Genomic DNA, 17,173 nt, shown 5'->3' with positions numbered 1-17,173 from the left:
CCATCTTGACCACCTTGAGCAATCATCTGAGAGGCTCCCCCTTACACAAGCGGCTGCCTAGTCCCGTCTCCCGTCCCATTCCTCTTGGCCACTCTCCATCTTTCGCTTGCCTTAGGCGGTGCGGTTTCCGGCTATCCGTTCGCCAATTTTCGTGGTCTCTGTCCCCCCAAGGGCGTCTCTTTACCTGGAACGAGCCCGGGAACCATTGTCAGTGGTGGTGTCCAGGTGCTGCCCACTGCCCTCCGACTTTTTCCACCACACGTTTCTTTCTCCGGCCACAAACAGCCTTGCGCCATCTCATCTCCCACACGCCATCATCATTATTTTTGCCCTGGAAATCGTGACCCTTTATGACTCGCCACCACCGCGTGGCCGCCATCGCTTGTGTCTATCTCAAACCCTTACCGCAACACCACCCACCTCACCCCCAACCCTCGGCGATGGCTTCTTGATATAGAAGAGGACACTCCTGCCACCGAGAAGGAGTGACTGAAACACGCAACGACGCTGACCCTCGCCCTGTTTGTGAAACCCTTTTCCACCTACCAAAAGAAATCCAAGCACCCAGCGTCTCATCCAATCCCAACAGCCCACTCAAAGGCTGGCAATCTCTGACTCCCAGGAGGCAACGCTGCTGTTGATCACCCCCCCATGGTCCACCAAAGGCTCAGGTGAACGACGTAACTTGGCCAGCGATCCGTGGGACGACCGACCCCCGGTCCACAAAACCGCAAGCTCTTCACCACTCAAGCCGCTTTGCTTGTAGGAGATTCCTGAGCTCAGTACCCAGGTGCCAGCTCGCCAGGGCACTCATCCGCTTCAGGCCCTTCACGTTTGACTTTGCAGGTTCCGCTCTTGGGCAACAGGGAGCCCATATTCCTCTCCAGCACTTAACTTTGCCCTGTGACGATCATCTTATCCACCTTCCAACCATTCACGACAATCATTGTCCACTCCAGTTTACTTCCGCTTCGCTCAACTTCGTCGACCCTGGTTGCGGCCCAGTAACCCTGCCATCGTCCCTCCCTCTGCGGCAACCCGTGCCCTCCCTTCCCCCAAGGTCCCAAATACTTCGTCAACCCACTTGGGCAGCCTCGGGCCTTTACTCGTATCTGCTCTCCCAAACCTGTCTTCACAGCCTTCCCTTTTCCAACGAAACCCGTTGCATCTTTGGTTGACACCGCCTGAACGGGTGTTACCGCCTTGGATGCTCGAAATACCTTAGGACTGGCGCTGGACCTAGGTCATTGCGCTCGTCTTGAATTGCACGCAAGGCCAATGCGTCATTCGGCAACTCCAGAACGTCGGTCAAGCAAGATTGGGACAACAAACAGGACAAGCAGAGAGCTGGCACAAGATATCTTAAGCCTGGCCGAGGCCCGATGCGAAGCTCCTCAACATCATCGTCCACGGCTACGGCACCCTTCCCTTATCCAGTCTCTATGACTGGGCACGAACTATCAGACATAGCACACCGCCCATCTATATCTCCTCCGATCTCAAGTGGTTCCTCATCTTCTTCTGAGTCGGACTTCCCACAACCCACCTCCCCTCGGGCAGTCTCGCGAAGGACGCGGATGGAAAGACCCCGACTGGGAGACAGGCAAAGATCCAACACCATCATCGTACCAAAAGGGCGAGACGTGGTTCAGCGAGAAAGACCCCAATACCCCCCAGACGACGCAAGAGCCATGAGTCCACGGCGCAACAGCGAGGACATCGAGCGGATAGAGCGTGGGCTTCGCGAGACTCTGAAAGAGTAGGAGGCACTTCCCTGGTACAATGCACTGCTTCACATACTAACAAACACTACAGGCAAGCGCGAAATCTGCAATCTTCGCTCGCAGCCCTGGCAGAAAAGATCGACGAAGTCAAGAACGACCACGACAAGCTCGAGACCGAGAACCGCTTCCTACAGGATTACATCGGCGGCCTGACGAGAACCATGTCGAGAGACAATCTTGGCCGAAGCGCGAGTACCAGCAGCAAGAAGAAGGGCAAACGATGAACGACGACCGTTACGACACCCATATCTGTTTATTTTCCCTTTGACCTTATTGGCCACCGAAGCACGTCTGGACTTTTCATCGCAAGCATGGCATTCGGATGGAAAAAAAGGAACGGAAGAATCACTAAGCCTCAACCTCTCAGTACACGCAAGAGACACGAAGAGGCAAACGGGTGGACGAGTTCTTGTATTTGTCAATCACTCCATGTGTCCTTTATGATACCCACGCCCATTTTACTAAGCTGGCCAAGCACCAGACGCAGAAAGATTAGAATTGATTATCATCACCACCGTGACCATCATTATCAACAGCAGCAGCAACAACAGGACCAGGACCAAAGCTCCCATCCCGTTTGATCATTAGCAGGTGCCCTTGCCATTCTTGTACAACAATTTCAACCGGCTTGGCTTTACGGCGTTCATTGGCGCAAGCCTTGGTGGAATTGATTCATTATTATCCTGCCGATGTCGGTGGGGATTGTGCAGTTAATTGGATCGGATCAGCCTGAGCGATTCAGTCGCTTGGTGTTTTTAAAGAAAGCCTTGCAGTCGGCAAAAGCGTGAATGGACTGGACGTCGGTGGCATTGGCGTGTGCGTCCTCTGCTCTGAGGCGAAGATTGCCATAGAGCTGTGGCATTGGCGTATTTCGAGTGCAGAATGGATCAATTGCACTACCTTCTATTTCTGTCTCTTTTGTTTTCATTACAACGTTCACTCTTCGTGATTGCGGTAGCGTGGTGCTTCACATGTTGTCTTTGATTTTACAAGACTCAAACTATATCTGTAGTGACTCTCTATATCTGGTCTCTGTTCACGCACGGCACAGTAGTTTGACTCGCTTCGTATTCGCCGTGTGGAACGTTGCCTTCAAAGCCTACACAGATTCTGCGTTACGCTGCTGCTTATCCTATAGCCTCGACCATCGACCACCGTTGGCTTGGACCCGCGGGGCTGGAGATGGAATTCCACGCGGAATATTTGTCCTTTGCTTCTTTGCTTGGGAGACCTATTTTTCTACGATGTCCCTGTAATCCTGTTTTTGTGTTTTGGGCATGCTACTGCTCGGGTCATTTTCTCAGTGGAAGAATTGTGGAGAAAGACTCGTCATTTGTTGTCAGTCTGCACATTCATGCCCGGAGCACTGCCGGAGGTATTGTCTCTCAAGGCCTTAGCTTTGGAGAGCTAGCTCACAGCGAAGCCCAGGTTATTGTATATGTGACCCGGCACAACGATCTAAGATAACACAGGTCATGAGCCATGTATTGCTGGATTTGGCGATCCGGGGGCAGCGGCTGGGTCGGTCTCGAAGCCACTGTCGAGGTCTGGACCTGCCTGGTGGGTTCGAGGTCCGTGCAAGCAAACAAGCAACAAAGCATGGACACCAGGAAACGTGGAACTCACGGGCTCCCAACGCCCTTTCTTCGTTCGAGTGCTCCGAGTGAACAGTTGAATTACCGGTAATGATCTGGACCTCAGCTCGGGAGGGCGCGCTCCATGCTCTGTGTGCATCCTCCTCCGCTCGTTCACGAGTGTTGCGAATGCTAGGAACATTCTTGAGTTCCTAACGAAGGTGAGCAATGGGGTTTGGCGCCTGTCGTCAAGATGACTGTCAATCTTGTCGCAACCATCGCAGGTGGACGAAAACGTGTTTATCGGGGTGACGTACTAATTGGATCTGTCCTGGTCAGTAAATCTTCTACCTGGACCGTAGAATTCTAAACGGCAGCGAGGTGATCGCAATGTCAACCTATGACAGACACATCTTGCGTTTCTCGACTTGTGTCACAGGAGAGTTGATGCATACCTCGAGATCTTGTACGACGCCATTTCGAAGCCCTCGGATTGACGGGGTGTATCAATTGCTTGCTCTTTTCCCTTTCTTCTTCTTCTTCGCTGCTTCGCCTCCATCTCAACTTGGGCATTCAAGGATACCTCCGGTGGTGCAGTCCGTGGTTCCGGATTGGAGCGAAGGCATCTCGAGATGTGGACATCCAGTCCTTGTCGATGATGTTCTGGGTCTGATTGAATTGAGCAAGAAACCTGGTTCACTTGTCGGGCGGATATTCAGACAGCACTGTCACTGAGACGATCAAGGCACCACCTCGAAAGCGTCAGTTTTAGGGATAGATTGTATTCGTTGTCTCGTCAATGCCTGTCACTTCCATGTCACTATCGTCCGACACGGTTGAAGAACCTCCTCAGAGTCGGCCTAGCGTAAGATGGCCCCCAAATCGATGCCAGTGTCTATACCTTCTGCCGGATCATGGACATCGTACCTCCGCGTGGCACGAACTGGAACATTCAAGTTCATCATCGGGCGCAAGCTCTTCCTGTCGATATCCTGGCAGCCTGGAAATGGCAATCTTCCTGTCACTGAGATGACGTTGCATGAAGACATCCGCATCTTAGCCGTGCTCTGCTCGAGAGTGATCTCCCCAGTCTGAAGGCCACTCCCGGCTTGTTGACGGTGAGATAGGTGAGGAGCATTCAGTCCAAAGTGGCGTAGGTTAGGATAAGAATAATATGCCAGGGCTCACGCCTCCTGAGAAGATCCCTTTGTGTGGGCCGGAATCGCTTCTGTTGAGTCTTCGTACGTATAGCGTTGCAGGACGATCCATGAATGTCAATCGAGAGCGAGCTCCACAGGAATCAGGGCCATGGGCAAATTGTAAAATAGGATACAGAAAGACAAGTCACAAACTCATTCTGGTGTCAAAGTAAAGTGATTTGTTCGATGGCCATCCGATTTGGCCCAAGCCTTTTTCACCAACAGACAAACTGCGCCCCCCACATTTCATCCTTATTTTGGGATTTCGCTTCGAGAGGCATCGCTCTATCTTTTAACCTTCAAGACACTACGTACGGAACCATCTTAAACCCGTCAACCCGCCATCCGGTCCTATCGCTGCATCACGCTCGCTCATTGCTCCTCAAACCAAGACATGTCGGGGCAAGGCTCGCCCGTGCCGCTAATAGTGACATCGTGGAGGTCAGGGAAGCGACCTTTGAGGCGGGACGCGTACGTTGAGTGGAACAGATGTGAGACCTCGACCAAATATTCCCTTTCTGGGAGACTTACTAACAAGTGATAGCCATTGTCAATGCTTGGGCGTGTTGTCCATTACAGACGCCGTCTTCCCCGTTGAAGGCTGGAGATTGACTCGTAACAGACCAACCGAATCAAGTTAATGCAGCCAAACGACATATGGTACACTCTCCTTCATCAATTCCGCTGCCCACCATAGTACCTATGGATATTTGATCGGAGTTGACAACACCTGGATCGCCGGACGATACACCGACACGGTGAGGCTGAGAATGGTTGGTATAGAGCCAGGGGACAAGATGCCCAAGGCACACAATGTGTCCCAAAAGGAGGGTAGCCTCGAGCCACGGGCCACGCCGTTATCATCTGACTGTATAAGAAGCACTTTGCTGTTCCGGCGGATAGCTCAAGCAACGGGCAGTCAGTCCTCATATCTGGAGCGCATCTGCCACGTACTCGTACACCATTAGATTCACACAGCCTTGCAGTTAGGTCTCGGCGTTATCAGGAGTATCGAATCAGTTTTGTCGCTATGACTGCGCCGAAGTTGGCTAGAATTGGAGGGAGCAAAGTTCGCAGTGGTTGTGTTACGTGCAAGTATGTCATGCTATCTCGCGATTTTGCATTGAGAATGGACCTTGACTGTTTTCAGGGCTCGTCACCTGAAGTGTGACGAAGAGCGTCCCAGTTGCCAGAGATGCATCCGAAGCAAGAGAGAATGCAAGGGATATGTCGACCAAGCGAAGATCACCAAACCGCGCAGGAAGGGCCAGGCTTTTGTTGTTTATGTCCCGGACCCCCTCTTCACGATGACTTCCCTTCCGGACATGGACTGGAGAGAAAAGAGATCGTTCAACTTTTTTCGGAATCGAACCGCCGGTGAATTGGCAGGATACTTCCGCCCTGAGTTGTGGTCTCGATTTGTACTGACCACGGCGCATCATGAGGACGCCATCAAGCACGCGGTCATATCTATTGGTGGTCTACATGAACTGTTCCTGTGCCCTTCACCACCCTCGGACTCCACTCTGCTTGCATTTGCCATGCAGCACTACGGCAGAGCGATGCAACATGTGGTCAAGCTTGATACAAGCAAGTCTGCACGGGCAGTTGATGTTGCGTTGACCGTTTCAGTCCTCTTCGCCTGCATTGAGATTCTCCGAACACACTTTGCCTCTTCACTGAGTCACATATACTCGGGCATGAGAATATTAGCAGAGCTTGCCCGTCGTTCTGAGAACACCCCAGAACATTACCTGCCGAGGCATCTCTTGGTCCAAATGTACCTGAGACTGGACACCCAGGTCATGGAGTTTGGGAGGGATGGATTCCAAGCTCCTCCTGCCTTTGCGATAACCTCTGTCACTCCAGTCCCCCCCACTTTCACCGATGTGGACGACGCTCGGTCGGCCTTCGAAATGTATCGCTACCAGATATCACACTTGGCACGCAATGTCCAAGCGGCGAAAATGGAGTGTGATTCACCCACCTTGTATTTTCAGAGCCTCGAGGAAAGATATCAGCTCCTTCGACAGCACTTCAACGACTGGGGAGTCGCCTTTCAGCGCATGCTACAACGGAAACGAAGCCACGACCTTGCCGCACTAACCCTCAAAGCTTCGAGCATTGCTCTTGACATTACTTTAAGTTCATGCATGGAATGCAATGAGACGGCCTTTGACCTATGCACGGAGAAATTCAGAGAGTTACTCGCTACTGCAGAGGAGATCGTGCAAAGAATGCTGCAAGACTCTAGACCGAGAAGGTCATCTAAACGTCTTGAAACTCCCTGCCAATATGACTCTCACAGTCGTTCTGAGCCTGTCATTTCCATGAACCTTGGGATTGTTCCGCATCTCTACATGGCAGCAACGAGGTGCCGGGAACCAGAGCTTCGACAGAGGTCTTTGTTCTTGCTGAAGACGATCAAAAGGCGAGAAGGGATCTGTGACAGTGATATGTTGGCAGCATTCGTGGAAAGACTGGCCATAGAGAAAGATGGAGCTCAAAGACGAATACAAGTTGTGCACAGCAGGACCAAGAGGCAGAGTGAGCTTTCCTTGTCGACACAAATCCCGGGGGGTATGGGAATCTCCGTTACTCAACACCAACCGCCAGATCTTGACGCCATGTGAACACAACCCTCCTTTTCCCCCAAAGCGTCTGAGACCGAGCGACATACCGACGGTGTGGGACAGATAGATTAGTCGGGAACCTGCAGACCCTCGCAGACAAGATACAAACACTACATGTACCTCCAGCGGTGCCAACTAGTCTTGTCTGGGTAGTCCCAGCCCCAGTCACAGACATTGAGCCTATGAGACTTGTCTACTGGAATCATAAAGTCTGTCAACCAAACAACGGTCTGAGGACCCTGCGACTCTCAATAGCAGAAGTGACTTGCCCGTCTTAAGCCTCAAGCTGCGGACGCTCACACAACCTTTGTCTCGGCTGTCTTCTCCCGGACCTCGGAGACCTTCTCGTCACTGCTGTGGTCGATTCCTTGGAGGGCGCTGAGGCGACGAGTGAGACCAATCTCGGCGTTGATCTGGGCCATGCGCTCCTGGTCTGCAGCGGCGACACCGCTGGAGCCGAACACCAGATCCATCTCCTCAAGACTGAGTTGCTTCGTTTCAGGGACTGCCGGATGAGTCAATACTTGTGTAGGGGGTGAGGTTGTGGAGTCTCTTACCGAAAAACCAGATAAATCCGGCTCCCAGGGTGATCAACAAGCCAAAGAGAATGAAGGTCCCGTATGTGATGCCAGTGATCATGTCGGGAGTGACTTGGCCGACAATAAAGTTGTTCATCCAGTTCGAGGATGCTCCAAGGGCGATACCGTAGGGGCGCGCAGACAGAGGCCAGACCTCAGCGACAACGATCCAAGCACTGCATTCCTTGTTAGCTTCTGCACAGGAAACATGATTCCGCGTTGCACTTACCAAGGACCCCAGGACCAACCGAAGTGGATGACGAAGAGCCACACCATGACAATAGCAGCCCAACCAGCAGCATGGTGAGTGGGCCATTGGTGCTGATTCTTCGCAAAGATGACGGCGATGATGAAGTGGCACAGACCCATTCCAAGGGCACCCAGAGCCAGGGCAGGTCTTCTTCCAATGCGATCGATGTAAAGGATAGATGGGATAGTTGCCAACAACATGGCAATACCGACCACACCGGTTGCGAGCAGTGATGTAGTGTTTGATGACAGACCAAGAGAGCCGAAGATCTAGGGAGTCTGTCAGTATCTTGCAAGCCTCTCGATCGGCATCAGTGTCACCCACCTGAGGAGCATAGTAAAGCACGGCGTTGATACCAGTCCATTGTTGGAAGAACATGGTCACTGTCGCGACAATAACGCGGCGGAACATGGGCATTGTCTTGAATAGCGACCCGATTGCAACAAACTGCAACTTGATGGTGTTGGTTGCCGTCATTTCTGCCAGATGAGGGAAGTTTGCCTCGACAGTCCGCTTCTCGAACATCGACTGAGCCTTGATCTCGAGGAATTCCAAGTCAATCAGTTGATCATCGATAGGGAGTGATCTCAAGGTGGCCAGTGTCCGACGAGCTTCCTCTTCACGTCCATGGTGGACCAGCCATCGAGGAGTAAACGGCATCCAGACCATTCCGACAAGCAAGATGAGGGCAGGGAAAAGTTGAAGGGCAAGAGGCACAAGCCAGGCCGCCTCAGACTGGCCATCGCCCGTTCCTCCGATATAGTTGGTACCATAGTCCTAGGACAGGAGTCAGTTGAAACGCAAGGCTGTTAGGGTCCATCGATGTTGGGGTGGAGCGAAGGCGAACAAGCAACAAAGAGAGCCAGACCACACTGGGCCACAGAGTCGTAATGACTCTCAAATGCCTTGGTGGTAGATGGATTCTGTCGGGCTGTCTGACTAGGCAAAAAGAGAGGGAGAAAGGGTGGGGAGGTGGGAAGGTGGGGCAGGCGGTGTGTAAAGTGGAGCAGCCATCTGAACAGAGAAGGTACCGCGAAGTGTCACACGTGACCAGAACAATAGATATACTTACAATCCAGAAGCTGACCATAATGCCAAACTCGATGGCGAATTGTTGCACTCCAATGAGCAATCCTCGAAGCTCAGGAGGCGAGCACTCGGCAACATACATTGGTACGATCATCGAGAGTGAGCCCACGCCCATTCCCACAACGAAACGGCCTCCGAGGATGGCCGAGTGACCAGCCTGGACAGCGGTGCACTGCACGATAACACCAAGGATGAAAATGCAGGTGTTGACCAAGATGGCATATTTTCTTGAGATAATTTCGGCGAGGAAGCCAGAGTAGAGAGTGCCTGTCCAGGCACCCAACTCAAGGATGGAGGTGAGCCAGCCTTTCTTCGACTGGTCGGTCGTGTAATCACCCATGTGTCTATTGAAGGAGTTCATGGTCCTGTTGTGACAGTTAGCCACTTGCTCCCATCGCCAGTACAATCACCACCGCAGGTAGTTGGGCAAATAATTCATGAGACTTCTCTCCACAAAGAAACAGGAGCGACAAGCGACTTACAAGACACCACTGAAGACACCTTGGTTGTAACCGTAAAGCAGACCACCAATGCAAGCAAAGCAGGCAATCAGAAAGACACGGAGGTTCCTGACCAGCGCCTGTGGGCCAGCCTTGCCGGCCAGCTGCATACGCTGTTGGAGAGCAGCATCGGTGAATTGGGACGTCTTGCCCGCGGAGTGAACCATGGTTGCGACTGTAGAGACCAGGTCAACAGCAACAAATGTCTGTCTCTTGGGAGAGTTGGTAAACTGGGGAACTGGAGAGCTGGAGACAGGACCACGACCCAAGGGCGGTGCCTTGGGGATATTGTATATCGTTCGACAGCTGATGACCCTGGGGTGGCCTGTGGTACTGGTGGTGTGCCGTCTTCCGTCTTCAGGCTAATTCCAGATCCTGGAGAACACACATGGACGCACATGGACCATGTCACATCCACCTCGATCATGCGTCCTGATGGCCTTTTCCATTGGAGAGTGGGTGAAGTATCCTGGCACTCCTGGCTAGCCGACGTGCAATCGGGAGAAAGCGCAGCGAAGCATCGCACGGCTGGGCCTAAAGCACCAACCAAGGCCAAATCAAGGAATCGTCCTTTAGGGATCGGCAGCTAGCGTCCGTTTCTAAAACGCCATCGCAATCACCAGGCTCCGGATATGTCTGACAGCGCTCGATTTGCGAATGCAACCTCGTACCCGTCGCAGTAGAAGGCCCAGAAAGCACTGACTTCCTCCTAGAACTCAGATGTCAGACCAGCATTTTCTTTCCCACTATCCTGGACTGGAGGGTCTGACCTGTTGCTATTGGTGGACAAGACTCGTTTGGATGTCTGGCAGTCTGGATAAAAGCCATCCACTCGCCCGTCGAATGTTCCATGGAACGTTGAGGCCAAACCTTGAGCTGACGGCAAGTGGTGGTGGTGGCAAGCATCAAGCACCAAGCATTGGCAAAGCATCACGAGAGGCAAGAGACGGCTCCAGAGTCCCAGACTAAAGCATCCCCACAGAATGAAATGCTGGTCCTCCGCCTCCACAGTCACAGCGGGCAGGCCTATTAGCCTAATTAACCGACATGACGACTTGATGAGTGATGGGGGAGTCGTTTCATTCTTCCCCTCCCCATCTCCTGGTCTGATTGTCTTTGCCCTTTTATCCAAAACTCAACCATGGCCGGGAAGAAACTGAAAAGGCAACACAGGTCTAGAGGGAAATCACCGAGGTGCAGAAGCTGGTGACGATATATCCGACGATACCTGAAACTAGGAAAGATCGCCGTCATGCCCGTGTTTCCCCCACCACCGGCCTTGAGCCCTTTACAACTCAAATCCACGCCACAAAATGCTTAGCGGTGCATATTTCTGTGGTTCATCGAACGTCAAGGCATCTGCCTGAATGCACAGAGGTACTTTGTCTGTGCAGTCATCGCCATCGGTCACGACTCATGTCCTCCCGGTTGTTTACCGCCGGCTATTGAATACTGGAATGATCGTCGCTGCAAGACCGCTCTTGCGAAAGGATGAATTCTCTATGATGGCTAATTCCTCATTGAGGACTCGACGGAACTTGCGGAGAATGGAGAGGGGGCCCATTGTCAGTAGGTACCGGGTAGGAGAATGCAGTTGCCCTTGATAAACAGAGGATGGAGACGGTCAAGGTAGAATTTTCCCTCTCTTCAATTTATCCGCCGTGACAGCGTGTATTGCAAATCTTCAGTGCAAAGAGCATCGGAACCATGGCAGCCACTGTGCTTGGGCTCCTCGCGCTGCTTGCTGTGCCGGCGGCAGCAGATTTGTTCCCAGATTGTGTCCATGGGCCTCTTGCAAACAATACGGTCTGTGATACATCTGCCTCGGTGGCAGACAGAGCCAGGGCGCTCATTGGAGCCATGGATCTCGACGAGAAGTTCAACCTGACAGGCAACACTTCTCCAGGAGTGCCACGTTTGGGGATTCATAGCTATCAATGGTGGCGTGAGTTCAACCCAAACCCCCAAGAGGCTTTGCTCGTTGTGCTCATCAGATATCAGAGGAAGCACTGCACGGCGTGGCAAGTTCCCCAGGTGTGACATTCAGCCCAAATGGAGAGTTTTCTTATGCCACCTCCTTCCCGCAACCGATTCTGATGTCGGCGGCCTTTGACGATGCGTTGATTCATGCTGTTGCGACTGTTATCAGTACCGAAGCACGCGCCTTCAACAATGCCAACAGGAGCGGACTGGACTATTGGACACCCAACATTAACCCGTACAAGTGAGTCAGTTGGCTTTGCTATTCGAGTCTCTACACACACACACACACACACACACACACACACAAGTGACCTGAAGCTGATTTTGAACCTATCATGTGGCAGAGATCCACGTTGGGGCCGCGGACAGGAGACTCCGGGAGAAGATCCTTTCCATCTCAAGTCCTATGTTGCTTCCTTGATCGACGGTCTTCAAGGTGGTCACGACCCAGCCATCAAGAAGGTCATCGCCACTTGCAAGCATTTTGTAGCCTACGACCTAGAGAACTGGGTGACAACAGACCGATACAACTTTGATGCCCAAGTCACCACCCAAGACCTTGCTGAATACTACATGCAACCGTTCCAGACCTGTGCCAGAGACTCCAATGTTGGGTGAGTGACATGTATCAGCACTCGGCCTTGTGAGCAACATCACTGACAAACTATAGCTCAATCATGTGTTCCTACAATGCCTTGAATGGCGTGCCAACCTGTGCCGACCCGTACATTCTCCAGACCATCTTGAGGGAACACTGGAACTGGACGGGCGAGGGCCAGTATGTGACCTCTGACTGCGACGCCATTCAAAACATCTATTCGCCCCATGATTACACTACATCTCGAGAGCAAACTGTCGCCGACGCCCTAAAAGCAGGAACCGATCTCAACTGTGTAAGTCGACTTGTTCAATCATGACACGCTGAGTAAACGCTGATGTTTGTCTCAGGGCACATACTATCAGACACATCTGCCTGGCGCTTTTGAACGGGGATTGTTCAACGAAAGCGTGCTCGATCAGACCCTCATCCGTCTCTATTCGTCCTTGATCCGCCTGGGGTATTTTGATCCTGCATCTGCCACGCCGTATCGCTCCCTCGGCTGGCAGAATGTGTCGACCCCGGCATCCGAAGCTCTCGCATTGAAGGCCGCTGAGGAAGGCATTGTGCTTCTGAAGAATGATGGCACACTGCCCTTGGCCTTGCCGACAAACAGAAACACCACCATCACTCTATTTGGCGAATGGGCCAATGTGACGACGCAGCTGCAAGGAAACTACTTTGGCCAGGCAAGATTCCTTCATGCACCTCTCTATGCTTTGCAGCAATTGCCTCACGTCAATGTCAAATACTCCAGCACCCTGAACAACATCAACTTCCCTACCACAGACAACTGGGATGATCTTATATCGGCAGCTGAAGAAGGCGACATCGTGATCATTGCAGACGGCATCAATGACGACGACGAGAGCGAGAGTCTGGATCGATACGACATCAGCTGGGCTCCGGGGAGGGTCGATCTGATCAATCAGGTCGCGGCCATGGGCAAACCTGTCATCTTGCTTCAGATGGGTGACCAGCTCGATGACACTCCCTTCTTAAACAACCCCAACGTCTCGGCCATCGTGTGGGGTGGCTACCCAGGCATGGCTGGAGGTGATGCTCTCATCAACATCGTCACGGGCAAGGTGGCGCCAGCAGGAAGACTTCCTGTCACACAGTACCCTGCCAACTATGTCGAACAGGTCGCCATGACCGACATGAACCTAAGACCCAATGCCTCGTCTGGCAATCCTGGAAGAACATACAAATGGTTCAGTGATGCTGTTCTTCCATTCGGATACGGTCTACACTACACCAACTTCAGTCTGTCAGTGGCTCAACCTCAGCAGCCAAGTTTCAATATCTCCCAGCTCGTGTCGGGCTGCGATCGCTCGACGCACAAGTACCTCGACCTGTGTCCCTTTAGCAGCTTCAAGGTCAACGTCACCAACACGGGCAAAGTCGCGTCAGACTTTGTGACGTTGGGATTCATCAGTGGCGAGAATGGCCCCGCGCCACATCCCATCAAGGAGCTCGTTGCGTACCAAAGACTGTTCAACATCACGGGGGGCTCCTCGCAGACGGCGACACTGAACTTGACGCTAGGCAGTCTGTCACGACGGGATGAGAATGGCAATGAGATCCTGTACCCCGGTGACTATGGGTTGCTGGTGGATGTGCCGACCCAGGCGACGGTGAACTTCACCCTGACGGGTAGCCCGGTGACGCTTGACCAGTGGCCACAGCGACCTGCCAGCGGGTGAAGGTTTGTGAGAGGACGGATTGAAAAAGGGATGTCGGAAGAGACGGAATAAAGGAAGACGTGAAAAGGCATATGCGTGATAATCGATAGACGGGACATACTTGAGTGGTGTGGGTGTGTGTGTGGTGCAGGATATCACATGCTTGGAGACAGAGGGAGCATGATTTCGGCTTAACTAACTACTCGTATAAGTAGCCAAAAGTCAGTGCCTACGGGGTCAAAACTATGTTCAGTGGCGACTGATAGGTAGCACGTAGGTGCCCAGAAGCCTAAAGTGCTTGAGTGCCCAGGACCGAAGGGCCACCGAAGGGGCGATAAGGGCCAAGAGTTTAAGCACTTTTGATGGCTTACGAGATACGTTGCTGGTGTCCAGTGTCACTAGCAATTTTGTGGCCTGTAATTGGAGATCCTTCATCACATGCCAACGCTTTCTCCCTCTCGCTCTCCTCCTTCTGCAAGCGCTGCTGCGCCTCACGCGTCTCATTGACTTGCCAACTACCCCGCCTTTAGTCCACCACGCTCGACCATCACGTCAAATCCTCGTCCCAGATTCCCTCCGTCTATCCGTCTGCCGTCCTGGGATCAAGGGATTGGAGTCAAGTCACCCACTCATCACGTAGAAGACCCGACCAAGTCGACCTAGCCCACCTTCGAAAAACGCCAAACCTGCATTGTGCGTCCAACTGCGCTTGGACCAAATTGACTTACCAAGCAAGGAAACGACACCACCAAAAGGATTTCAGAGACAACTCGAGTCATCTTGGCTAGACCCTCAGCTGCAACGACGACAAGCCCCTCCCCTTCTTCTGTCAAGTCCTGCCCGGCGTCAAGTTTGAGGCCCTTTGTGAACACGAGTCTCAAACTCTTGCTCAGTCAAAACAAGGCTTCAGAACCGTGCCTACCTGCCTACCTGCCTGCCTGCCTACCTGCCTACCTGCCTACCTGCCGATCTACCTAGCCACTCCACCTATCAATCCAGCAACGAAACTAACAAAAAACTATCTCAACGTTTCGAACCTTCGTGCCTCGAACCTAATTCAGCCATTACTGCCATCCTATCCTTTCTTCTCGTCCGCTCTTCAGTCTCGGTTCCATTTCTCAAGGACACCCCGACCTCTCTGTGCGCTAGACGCACACCATCCTTGCAGAGTGGGAGGGTGGGAAAAGGCCGGCACGGCGCAGAAACCTGTATCGGTATAGGTCCACTCAGTTTCGACCAACATCCCTCACTACTGCTTTGACTCGGATTGGGCTTGCACCGACCCAGACTCTCATTCCCTTTGACAGGGTGGGTGGCTTGACTCGTGGACCACAGTGTTTTTGATTTTTCTTTCTTTTTGAGTGCGACTACGCCTGCAGCCGTCTTGTACTGCATGGTTTGTTGCAACACTAAGAGCAAAGCAAAAAGGACCGTACTTGGTGCAGCATCTTCGATCAATCAGTGTAACTCTACCACCCCGTTACAATCTAGCGGACCTTGGCGACTTTGATCGTGTTAGCGCCATATACTTCGAGATCGGACTGTTACTTGGTCAGGTTCTTTTCAGGAGAAGCTAAGTGAAAGTTGGGGTTGTCTAACCCCGGACAAGAACGAGCGGGCTCAAGGCTCCTACACTCTCGTGTTGTGGACGCATCGCTTATTCCTGGATCCTTACCCTGGTCTTCATACCTGCTTACTGACAACCATTGCTATTTGCCTCTACCCGGCCTGTAATGGGCCTCTTCAAGTCCCTCAAGGGCAAAATCGACGTCGGAACAGACGACCCTTCTGGAAGTGATCAGCCAGGTCAAAAACTAAGATGGAATCGAACGCATGACCGAGTGGAAGAACACTATGCTCCTCCGCCAGGACCACCTCCATCACAACACAAAGGCGGACAGGGGACTGAGGAGATCTTTGAGCCTCCTTCGGGTCCACCCCCGTCACACCGCGCCGCCTCTGCAAGCTTACACCATGAAGAATTCTCCCCTCCACCAGGTCCGTCTCCTTCACACCAACAGAACCCGGAGCCCGACAATCCACCACCATATCATGACTGGACCGTGATTCCGGACACGTCACTTCTCCCACCACCTCCGCCGCTACCGCAGGACTACTCGCCGGCGAATAACGCCTCATACGACTCTGCGGCCCGGGGCCATGAGTGGTGTGCAAAACATCCTGTGTATACACCGAGCACGCCTAGCCACGAGATTCACCTTCTGGCTAATGCAGGGCACATCACTCTTGAACCTCCGCCACCGCAGTTGAGGAAGCATGTAACGACGTTCCGGCAGACAAGCCCAACGACGTGGAAGGTGGTGACAGGCAAACACCAGCAGGACGCCATCTTCCTGGCCTCGATTCCACTGTACTTTGCGTGCGTGGACAACCCGCTACTTACATCGCAGCCCAAGACGATTTACTTTGAAATCGCCATCCGCCGTATCGTCAATGAAAACTCGGGTATTGCAATAGGGTTCGCTGCCAAGCCCTATCCACCATGGCGTTTGCCTGGGTGGCACCGCGCAAGCATCGGCGTACATGGAGATGACGGGCGAAGATTCGTGAACGACTCGTGGGGCGGGCGGGATTTTGTCCAAGCATTCAAGGAGGGTGAAGTCGTGGGCGTGGGCATGCATTTCTCCACACAAGCTGCCGTGGATAGCCACGCAAGGGGAACGAGGACGGCCAAGGTCAAGACGCGAGCCTTTGTCACCAGAGACGGCAGGGCCAACGAGCGGTGGGGCTGGGATATCGACGAAGAACGCGACGAGCGTGATGAAGGCGTCGACGGCCTGATGGGTGAAGGCGACCTATATCCCGCCATCGGTGTGTTTGGTGCGGTCGAGTTTGAAGTCAGATTTGGAGACAGCGTGACTTGGAGGGAGAGATAACAAGGTAGCGAAAAATGGAGATGGATCCAGATGCAAAATGAGAATGAGATACATGGATCTTGTCTCGTGCACTGTACTAGTATAGTATATCATGGAGTTTTCATATTGAGGCGATATACAGAAAATAGTGTAGTTATAGATGATGCTGTTCTGCTCTTTTTTACACAACAGTACGTTCGGTACACGAAGATCTACACAACTAGCTAAGCGAGCCCGAAGAGCTAGGAGTCCCAAGCGGGCACCAGACAGACAGACAAGAGAGAGAGAGATCGGGTCACGAAGGATTTTGTCAACGACTTACTACCAAAAAATACCAAGTTGGGATCGCTTCGACTGACTGACTGAGCGGTTAACAGGTTCTGGCCGCGGATTACTGGACGGGTTCTCTGGCTGTCTTTCAATA

The 17,173-nt window shown here is 52.6% G+C and overlaps 4 protein-coding genes across 4 annotated transcripts; 3 read left to right on the top strand and 1 right to left on the bottom strand.

Moving 5' to 3' along the window:
- Positions 1 to 5,864: 5,864 nt before the first annotated feature.
- AYO21_03951 (hypothetical protein) lies at positions 5,865 to 7,190 on the top strand (the record flags this gene model as incomplete). Its single annotated transcript, XM_022653924.1, has 1 exon — positions 5,865 to 7,190. One exon carries the CDS (start codon positions 5,865 to 5,867, stop codon positions 7,188 to 7,190), a length of 1,326 nt encoding a protein of 441 aa, XP_022513668.1.
- Positions 7,191 to 7,486: 296 nt separating this feature from the next.
- On the bottom strand, positions 7,487 to 9,774 carry AYO21_03950 (hypothetical protein; the record flags this gene model as incomplete). The annotated part of the gene is made up of 6 exons (XM_022653923.1): positions 7,487 to 7,695; positions 7,748 to 7,944; positions 7,998 to 8,287; positions 8,343 to 8,795; positions 9,091 to 9,472; positions 9,590 to 9,774. The coding sequence occupies 6 exons, from the start codon at positions 9,772 to 9,774 to the stop codon at positions 7,487 to 7,489; spliced, it is 1,716 nt and encodes a 571-aa protein (XP_022513667.1).
- Positions 9,775 to 11,314: 1,540 nt separating this feature from the next.
- Positions 11,315 to 13,894, top strand: AYO21_03949 (hypothetical protein; the record flags this gene model as incomplete). The annotated part of the gene is made up of 5 exons (XM_022653922.1): positions 11,315 to 11,552; positions 11,609 to 11,831; positions 11,935 to 12,204; positions 12,261 to 12,483; positions 12,539 to 13,894. 5 exons carry the CDS (start codon positions 11,315 to 11,317, stop codon positions 13,892 to 13,894), a joined length of 2,310 nt encoding a protein of 769 aa, XP_022513666.1.
- A 1,712-nt stretch (positions 13,895 to 15,606) lies between these two features.
- AYO21_03948 (hypothetical protein) lies at positions 15,607 to 16,770 on the top strand (the record flags this gene model as incomplete). Its single annotated transcript, XM_022653921.1, has 1 exon — positions 15,607 to 16,770. The coding sequence occupies one exon, from the start codon at positions 15,607 to 15,609 to the stop codon at positions 16,768 to 16,770; it is 1,164 nt and encodes a 387-aa protein (XP_022513665.1).
- Positions 16,771 to 17,173: the final 403 nt, after the last annotated feature.

Source organism: Fonsecaea monophora, assembly GCF_001642475.1.
Source record: "Fonsecaea monophora strain CBS 269.37 chromosome Unknown Scaff21, whole genome shotgun sequence".
Lineage (NCBI taxonomy): Eukaryota > Fungi > Ascomycota > Eurotiomycetes > Chaetothyriales > Herpotrichiellaceae > Fonsecaea > Fonsecaea monophora.
The sequence above is the reverse complement of the archived record's forward strand: the minus strand, read 5'-3'. Positions and strand labels throughout refer to the sequence as shown.